This window comes from Xiphophorus hellerii, chromosome 14 (genome assembly GCF_003331165.1).
Source record: "Xiphophorus hellerii strain 12219 chromosome 14, Xiphophorus_hellerii-4.1, whole genome shotgun sequence".
NCBI lineage: Eukaryota > Metazoa > Chordata > Actinopteri > Cyprinodontiformes > Poeciliidae > Xiphophorus > Xiphophorus hellerii.
The window spans coordinates 22,973,013-22,982,816 of NC_045685.1; the positions used below are offsets into that span (position 1 = coordinate 22,973,013).

A 9,804-nucleotide genomic window follows, 5' to 3' on the forward strand; every position below is an offset into this window, starting at 1 on the left:
TGTATGGACAAAAAGCCACCTGAAGAAAACCCGCAGCCGCAGAAACTGAGTCAGTGAAGTAGCTAACTATGCTAGCTCAGGTTATTTGCGGCCATTTCTTCAAGTTGCCATCCCTCCCCCAATAACTGTGGTGTGTGGTAAAACAGTATTGCCACATATTGCCACGTTTAGGCTGTGATAGCTCCCGCATATTTTGTAGTGTAACACTAATAGCTCCCACATATTTTGTAGTGTAACACTCTCTGAAGAAAGCCAGTTAGCAAGTTGTTAACATGTAAACACATGTGCGTGGAAGTAACGCCTATAAATCACACAAAGCATCATGGGAGCTAGAAATTTGCTGGAAAGAAGATAAATGTTTTAGACCCACAGGAAGCTAATTAAGTGCTGCAGTGTTTTTAAGTCTCGTAATTTTGTTCGTATCTTCACATGTAACATCTCTGTTTTTTTAAAGTATATTTTTAACCAAGTTGTAAAGTGTACTTATGTTTGCACCAGTTGTGAAAAATATATTGGCCTTGTTTAGAAACCTTAGAACAGTTTTAACTTTATTCTTGTATTTAAGAAAAAAATATTAACCTATTTTTAAAATATATATATATTTTTACGGTCCTTTTTTAATTGAAATTTATTTTGCTTGTATTTACAGCTTCTCTCTTGTGCGAGACTTTGTGATTTGGAAGTTTTCCACTGCTGCCTGCTACGAATCTCACCTCCGCATCACGACACCATGTTATAAATTCACTTATACTGATACCTCTTAATCCTACAGAGATATATTTTATCTAGATATTAAGAAAAGCACATAGTAACATTGAGTTCAAAGCATTCACAAACACATATAATATTGTTTGAATAACCAGCTTTCCCCCCCAGGTGTCTTCTTTTTTTATTCTGCTGTAACAGGATGCCACGTAGAGGACGACGCTCCGAGGCGGCTAAGGTGAGATGGAGGAAGCTGGAGAGTGTGCCGGTCGACGCAAAGGTATAACAATTACACATTGAAGTACTTGTTTTTGTCTAACTGTAGTTCTTAATGTAGTTTAGACTTTAAGCATGATTATAATCGTTTCTGTGTTTACAGCCTGGGACACCACCGCTCACAACCAGCGCTTGGAACCCGACTCGGTCTCCGCCAAAGAAGGTATGGCTGTCATTTTACATTTTAGTAACTTACTGTTGGATGATAACAATTATTTCCTTTACTAATTTTACTTATCTCTTTAGATGTCCCGACTGCTGGAGGGTGGCCTGCCCGACCAGGTATGTTCATGACAAGTTCAGGATCATTTATTTAGAATAACCAAAACAAGTTATGTTTGTAGTTAATCTATACATTTTTTAAATAACTCTTTTGCAGATGTCGCCTCCCGTGGTGCATCAGGAGGAGCCCCGTGTGCGACCGACCTCTCCTGGGTCACGTATGTAGATAAAATCTTTGTTGTTTTGTTGTTAAATTTTCAGCTGCATAAAAGCCTAATCTTGATAACTAAACGTTTCTAAACAGGCCGTGGGACGGGGCGTCGCCATCGGGTGGAGACGTGGCCAGCCTCCCGGGTGACCAGACGGAGCTGCAAGTTGGTTCTGCCTACTGCCGGGGCTCTGGAGAAGAAGGTATTTTTTTTTGTATACCTCGTATACAAATCTTGGTTTGAATGACAAAATTCTATAAGCGAACTTTAATGTTTGTTTTTATTTTTCAGTTTGCTCTTTTGGTTGGTGATTCCCATCTGCGTGCTATTGTGGATGGGTATTCTACCATGCCAAAGGGCGACTTCTCCTTAGGGGTGCTTGCATCCCCCGGTGCCTCTGCGGAAGAGTTGCGGCTTGAGGTGCTGGATGCAGTTCTGCCTCGGCCCCCCGAGGTGATCTGTCTTCTGGCCCCAAGTAACAACTTAACCGCCAGCAGGACCTTCGTGGAGGCCGGAGCGGCGTTTGACGCTTTGTTGAGTACCGTCTGCAACCTCTCTGCTAATGTAAGTATAACATCCACTGCATTTATCCATGATCAAATATATCAGAAAACTTGGCGTATATTAATTTTGTTCCTTTATTTGGTTTGAAATTTAAAGGTGGTCGTTGTGGACTTTCCACCACGCCTTTGCGTGGAGGAAAGTGTGCAACAGCTGCTGCGGCAGGAGTTTCAACGTGTGGCTGCTCAGAGAAGTAAGTGACGTACACAATTTGTGTTTAGACTATAACTTCTGCAAATTTACATTTTATAGTTTTCAGGGTTCAGATCTATGAAAAAATTATTTATTTTTCCTTTCGTATCTAATTTATCTCAAATTAGAACATCGTTAGTGTGACTGAAAATAAGAATGAAATGTTATTTTTTTTCTGTCTAGGTGTTCGGTACTTGCCTGTCACTGAACACTTCCCGTTGAGCAGCCTGGCCTTGTGGAGCAGGGATGGCGTAAGTTGAATAGATTTTTATAATTCTATTGTAAACATTTTATTGAGGCGTACTGTATTTTATAAAATGTGTTTATAATTGTAGGTTCACCTGAGCGACCATCCTGGGATGGAGGTCCTTGCTCAGTTGCTTGAGGCGGCGGTCTGCTCGCAACTTGAGTTAAGTGCATCGAAATCTCCTGCTCCTGTGATGTTGGCTGATCCCCCTCCTGGGACGGCTCCCATAACCGCGGTGAGACGTTGCCTGCCCCGGCTGGTTGTGGTTGGCGAGGTGGCTGCTCCGCGTCGTTCGGAGCCCTTCGCCTGGACTGTGGTTGGTGGTGGTCGGAAGGTACTGGATAAATGCTTATTTGATTTAATGAAAATTTTACAAGTGTATATTTCAATGTGTATATTTCACTTTTTAACATGTTTATTTTGTGTCCGCCTCCCTGATTGTCCATTTCAACTTTTCTTTAAAGTGCAGATTATAAATTAAATGGAAGTTGATTTTACAGGGAGACCTGCTGGATTCTTCCATCCCCCCGAATCCTGTGTGCTTCAGCCCAGCGTTGCTGGAGGAGATGGTTCCTGCGTCTTTTGACTTTGTAGACGTGCTGCTTTATTATTTGTGCATTTTTTATTTTTATTAAATTGAATATAATATCAAAATTTTTTGGCTTTCCAGGTTTGCTAAAAAAGTGAGCTAATATTGTTAAAGATTAATTTCTGAAGTACAGAAAAGTAAATTTGAGATGCACAAATATGAACATATGGATTTATATTGAAATCCCACCCAATACTAGTGTAATGACAGTATTTACCATGAAGTTAATTTATCAAAATTTTATTTCAATTCATCTATTTAACAACAGAATAATTGATTACTCAGTTACAAAATATGTGTTTACAACAGGCCTAATTGGTGGTAGATAGTTATCAGGTGAATATTTGTATAAATACTGACTTTTAAAACTTTTTTATGTTACAGGCTTCTGCGCTGGAACCCGGGCTCAGCGGTCCACCTGTCCTGTTGGTAAGTGCTACACATTCCCAGGCCGACAAGAGGTATGCTGCATTTTCCCGTAATCACCAGTGCACATGCATGGCACTAACATTTTTAGCTTACCACAATGAGGGGTTGCAGTTTGACACAGTGATGCTTGACAGAGTGATTGAAAAAGGAGACCAACTTTATGCCGGCGTTAAACAGCAACTGATCAGTGATGGAACATTTCGTGACAATCACTTGACGTTTGAACAGATGCCTGACCATGTACTGACCGATAGGAACATCTATGCAGTACACACAAGTGGTTTAAGGGTAGGTCATGTTTTTGCTCGTAGCGAGAGCCCTCAAGCATTTCGACAATTGGGTTTGCCTCTTGCCCTGCAACTGGAATGTCTGTCGGAAAATGTCACCCATGCTTTCCTTTTGGTGACTCCAGAGTGCATTGCAGTTTTCAGGGACAGAAGCGGTCGGTTTGGATTTTTTGATTCCCACTCAAGAAATTCAGCAGGCCTGCCCCACCCCAGTGGAACTGCAGTAATGATGACTTTCTGCAACCTGTCTGACATGGTCAGCCATCTACTGAAGCTCTTTCGAAATCGCGGCCCCAATGCCACCTATGAGTTTGTGCCAGTAGGTTTTGACAGGGAAGATGAAGATCATCCTCAGAACTTGACTTTTCAGAACATTTCACCTGTAGCCACACAGGTAAGTCCAACTGCTTTGAAATCAGAGAGTCCGTCTGATGAGGAAATGCCTCCTTGGCTTAGGGACGTTGCAAACGTATTAGAGGAGACAGCTCCAACCGTTACAAATTTGTCAAAAGTGCCAAAAGCCAATAGAAGAAAAATTAAAAACAGGATCAAAACACAACAGAGACAGAATGTAGGAAGTAAAATGAAACAAAGTTCATCTGAAAAAGAAAGATATCTGACATCTCCAACATTTAGGACCAAAAAGCTACAGGCCGTTAAAGAAAAATACATTCTTCATCAAGTAGAGAGGAAGGATCAGTTAAATAATAGATATAGAACAGATGCATCATTCCGGAAGAGACGAATAAATTACATTAAGGACAGATTCAATTTTGTCCGTAGCTTCAGAGACAGTCATAAAGCCAAGATGGCTGAGTATATGAGGAATCGATACAGAGATGATCCAGTGTTCAGAAGCAAACACAAAAAAACAATGCGTGAATATATGAAGGCGAAGTATCATAGTGAGCCTGCTTATCGAGCAAAACATAAAAAAAATGTGCTGCCAACAGAAGAGGCAGACTATCAAGAGAAGCACGTTCCAAAAATTTGCAGCCTCCTGACATAGCACAGGAAGTATTGTCATATGGAGAAGGGATTTTCAGCATTGCGCCGGCTCAGGGGAACAAGCCCATCTCCTTCTTCAGTGTTCCAAGACTTGAAGCAAATGCTTATCCCGTACATTTCCCAACTGGAATAAACACATTAGATGAAGCCCGCCGTGTTGCACTTTCACCGAGTATGTATTTCAATGTAAGACTTTTCTCAATAGATACTCGGTTTGCCAAAGACCAGAGTTACCTTTTCTTTGCTCAGTTTGCTACGGAAACTCATATTGCCAATAATAGTATGTCCATTCAGAGAAGAAAAGGGAAACCAAGCACCAAAGATGGGAAAAATATTTCCAGCAAAATGCTGCAGGATAAAGAGGAGTTGGAAAAACTTTTGTTAAGCTTCATTTCAAAGGGCCAACCTAATCCCATGTATAACAGTCATTGGATAAAATCAGTTATATAATGCTCAAAAGAGCAATAATCTCATGTAAAAATTGTCAAGGCTTTTATTTTGAAATTTTTGTTAAGCTTAATTTCAAAGGTCCAAACTAATCCCATGTATAACAGTCATTGGGTTGAATCAGTTATATAATGCTCAAAAGAGCAATTACCTGATTTAAAAATATTCAAGGCTTTTATTTTGAAATTATTAGTATGCTTCATTTTAAAGTTCCGAACTAATCCCATGTGTAACAGTTACTGAGTTAAATCAGTTATATACAGCCCATAGCAGCAAGTGGTTCTAAAGGCCAGTTCAGTCCTGATCTGTTTCAACTGAGTGTTCCACCATAGTTAGTCCTAACCAGCAGCCAATAGCCTCCTCAGTTCCTTTGCTATGGTAAATAATTGTCTCAGCCAACTGTGAGCTGTTAGTGAGACATGCTGGGGCAGACAATTCTCTGTTTGAGCCAGCCAGTTTCACCCAAAAAAAGCATTGGGAACAACTCCTTCCCGTTCGGGAACCGTAATACATATTCGAAAAGCGTTTGAAGCGTATGAGAGGGCTATGTGTCTTCTGCGATAGTCCCGCGATTCATATCTCTACCTTACTCACAGTATTATGTTGTTTTCATGTATGTATATAGTTATAAACGTTTCACATTTATAACAAGTGGATCATCATGGCAAAGCGATAATGTTTCACTTGTGACAGTAAATCTGTCGGGCCTCACCTTGACACTCAGGCAACAACCCTGAGTGCCACCTGGCCGGACAGGACACGTAAAATAAAAAAGATAGCAAAATTTTTTATTGCAGAGGCATCAGATTCTCGAATGTATTGTATTCTTTAAAGGTTGTAATTTTTTGTTCATTTTAAACTTTACCTGTAAAAAGTTTGTAGAAATCTTTAACATAAGTTCAGTATATATTTAAACGTGATCTGTTGTTTGTGTGGGTTATTTAAGTAAACATTTTTGTCACTATTATGAAGTAGATTAATTTACCTTTATAAGTGACAAAAGTCACTAATGTATAAATTTAAAAAAGTTTTAATTGATTTCAGAGAAAAATAAAATAATGTTTAATATTATTGAACTAATATAATTATTATATTATAATAATATTAATAGCATTTGGCCTATTTTAGCTAATACACTTATTTTACATATTGAATGGTTCAAGTCCATGTTAGTCAACATGCTTGTGACTCTCCCCAGGCTTTTTTGTAATGCCTCATACAGAATTCTTAATTCGGAGATGCTTAATTACCATAGCAACGGAACACAGAGCAGCTGATTAGGACTACAAAAACGCATCACTGTAGTTCTAAGTATAGCAGAACATGACGACACAGAAGGTTAGAACTACAACATGGTGGTACTGTCAGTTATTACTGTGGAGGACTGAGCTGGCCGTTAGAACTACTTGTGTTTTGGGCATTTTATAACAGAATTTACCCAACCACTGTTACACATGGGATTAGAGTGGCCATTTAAAATGAAGCTTACTGAAAATTTCAAAATAAAAGCCGTGACAATTTTTACATCACGTAATTGCTATCTTGGACTTTATGTGACTGGTTTAAACAAATCACTGTTAGACATTGGATAAGTGTGGCGACTTAATTTGAAGCTTACCGTTTTTTTCCAAATAAAAGCCTCAATATCCCACTCGGGTTAGTGCACCGCCACAGGTGGTGCACTAATATTAGCCTGCATTATCTTTTACTCTCAGGTTAGGAAACTGCCTTGCACAGCAAGGCAGTTCATTAGCATGAGCCTTTTAGCTTAAATAAGCTATTAGCTATTTTTCAGATTTATTAGCCATGTCTAGTATGCTGAATGGAGTAAGTCAATTATATAAAACATCCTAGTGATGCCCCACACGCTACTGACATGTGGCATGTGGCCACATGCTACTGATATGTAGCAAATGCTAACATTAGCATTTTGGCTAATTTTAGCTGATACACTTTATCATACTGAATGGTGCAATTCCATGTTAGTCAACAGTCTTTTGATTCTCCACATGCCACTTTGGAATTTTTGAGCTAAGCTTAGCATTGATGCTAATTTCTAGCATCAGAACGCTGGGTCCAAACCAACGGGCACACTTTGGCAGGCCCCGGTTAAATTTCTTCAGGAATTTTCTAGTTCTGAATACTGTTTCATTATAATCTGCCTTTAATATTTGATTGTTTTTGATTTCTTAATTCTGTGATCACAGTAATTTGATTTCATGCCGTTTTCCACTAGGTGGAGCTATTTGTGTATGCACTGTAAATGTACCAATTCACCACAGAGATGCACTGTGGAAACACAAAATGCTACCAAGTTTTTATATAATTTTCTAGTATAACTTTTTTCATTGATTTCAGTTTCAACAAAACTCCTAGAAATACAACACCGATGAAGGTTTTTGTCCATCAGCAGTGGTAGCTTCTGTTTTTGTTTCATGACTTGCTTTAAGTTTGTAAATGTCTGTATGTTTGTTCAGTAGCACTTGAGACAGATTTTATGCCAATAATAAATTTGTTTTGAGTTCTCGGTAAGGTTGTTTAATTATGGTTCCCCAAACTAAAGTTCAGTCAAAGTCAGAATTACCCACAATTGCGATCATTTTGTCATTGGAGCTGTCCGAAACTTTGAAGAACGTAAACTTGCAATTTAATTGTATGAATTTAGAAATGTGTTAATATTATGTCCTCCTTTCCCAGGGAGAATCCAGTTTAAAAAACCTATCAGGGTTAAAAATCCAGTCATTTTTGGGAGCTAACAGAAACTAGCTGAGCTAGGCAGCTAGCGACATGCTAGCCAGCTAATGTAGCCTCTCAAGCTACCTGGTAAATCAGCAAACGCAGGCATGTTTGAAAATATTCTAAAACATTATCGTTTCATTTTATTTGGCCTCTTGGATCCTATTGTTTACAGCAGAAACTGTCCAAAAAGAAAGAACGAAAGCAAAGTTGTTAAAGAAAAATACACAAAAAATACCAAAGCTAATTCTACAAAAAATGTCAAACGTTTTACAAGTTTCATGTTCAGGGACATCATATTTAAAAAACTTATTAGGGTTAAAAATCCAGTTGTTTTGGGAGCCAACACAAACTAGCCAAGCTAGGCAGCTAGTGGCTTGCTAACCAGTTTGCTAGATTAGCCTCTGAAGCTAACTAGTAAATATGGTATTGTAAATAAAGTAAAAATAAGTAGGTACAACTTCCAATTGGTTTTTCTTTTGTTTTTGTGTTTTTTTTGTTTGCGCTTCAGGTTGTAAAATAATTATTTGCTGTAAAACTTTCCTTGTTTTGTTATTCAGCAAGTTATTCAGAAAGAAACGTCTTCGTGGAAAGTCAGACTTTCAGTATGGACAATATTTGTAGACAAATATTGTCAGAAAGTTATATTTTTAAGAAACTTCTGCATTCTGTTAAATATTGTCACGGCCTTCTATATTCCAAAACCAAAAATTCCAACAAAGGCCGTGGGTGGTAACAGGTAACTTTTTGTTTTAAGATCTCTGACAGAATTTTGGATTCATGAAAGTCAAATTTACCTGAATCCAAAATGTAATATAATATACAACCACGGTTATTTTTATGACCAGTAGGTATCCATTTTTGGGACACATAAATTATGTTAAAAAAAATACCACTCATATTTGTGTATTCAATATTATTTGGGGGTCACAGTAATGATATTAATGAAGAAATATTTATTCACTTGGAGTTTTAAAAATTACCCTTGTTAATGTCTCTTCTTCCTCTGTTAAACTTGGTAATTAGATGTTATTTTTATCTCTGAGACAGAAAGTCCAAATAAAAAAAAATTCCCTAAAACCTCAGGAAATATCCACTATTTGTAAAGACAAAATAGACTTTGTTTAATTTAAATTCTGCATGTTTAATTTATTGCCAAGCAAATTAAAAATATAAAATTATTTTTATGTTTTAAAACAATATGCCCACCCTAATAGTTTCAACTTTGGGATTCTGCCTCATATTGCAAAAACCACAGACATCAATACTGTGAAATTTACCAGTCTGAAGAGAAACAAACGTAATTGAAGCAACCATCAAGGATCTCTTCTTGTTGACTGTTGCAGCATAGATACTTAACTTTAATCTGTCTCCAGATTCTCTTTTTATATTTTTATAAACTGACGTTAAATAACTTGATCTTGAAAATTGTTAACTCCTTAAATCAGCTACAAACCACTAGACCACAGTTAGAACCCAGATTCATCACAACTGTAATCAACATTGATGTGAGCAAAGGGGAAAGAAAATCAAAACTCGAGCCTTTACTTAATTATTGAATGTGTTGAATCAAACATTTACTAAACATCAGTCGTTTCTAAGTGTTACTAAACAAGGCAACGATGCATTTTGTTTCCACCTTAACGTTGATCACATTTATTAGCTGCGTTTCCATTACAAATGAGCGCAAATCTTTGTCTACATTCAGCTAATGTTAAAATCACTCGTGAATACGCTAGTTCACGCGATAAGTCATTAAAAATCATGGCAGTTACGGATGTAAACTACGGAGCCCCCTAGGGGACATGAGGAATTTTTTTCTTTTGCGATCCCTCACAAAACGTTTGCGTTCCCTCGCAAAACTGTACTTATCAGTTATGCGGCATAATTGAATAC

The 9,804-nt window shown here is 37.8% G+C and overlaps 1 protein-coding gene across 2 annotated transcripts; it reads left to right on the forward strand.

Annotated features, from left to right (window-relative positions):
* Positions 1 to 595: 595 nt before the first annotated feature.
* Positions 596 to 5,192, forward strand: LOC116732860 (uncharacterized). 2 transcript variants are annotated; one of them, XM_032583417.1, is made up of 10 exons: positions 596 to 985; positions 1,085 to 1,144; positions 1,228 to 1,263; positions 1,361 to 1,421; positions 1,508 to 1,614; positions 1,704 to 1,976; positions 2,073 to 2,166; positions 2,349 to 2,416; positions 2,501 to 2,746; positions 2,913 to 3,503. In XM_032583417.1, the coding sequence occupies exons 1-10, from the start codon at positions 908 to 910 to the stop codon at positions 3,045 to 3,047; spliced, it is 1,158 nt and encodes a 385-aa protein (XP_032439308.1). In that variant the 5' UTR covers positions 596 to 907; the 3' UTR covers positions 3,048 to 3,503. The 2 variants fall into 2 exon arrangements, with proteins under 2 accessions (XP_032439308.1, XP_032439307.1); XM_032583416.1 differs by having other exon boundaries at positions 599 to 985; positions 3,386 to 5,192.
* Positions 5,193 to 9,804: the final 4,612 nt, after the last annotated feature.

Coding starts and splice junctions, on each gene's coding strand:
- LOC116732860 (XM_032583416.1), top strand. CDS start 908: ATGCCACGTAGAGGACGACGCTCCGAGGCGGCTAAGGTGAGATGGAGG. Junction 986..1,084: donor GTGTGCCGGTCGACGCAAAG/GTATAACAATTA, acceptor CTGTGTTTACAG/CCTGGGACACCACCGCTCAC. Junction 1,977..2,072: donor TCTGCAACCTCTCTGCTAAT/GTAAGTATAACA, acceptor TGAAATTTAAAG/GTGGTCGTTGTGGACTTTCC.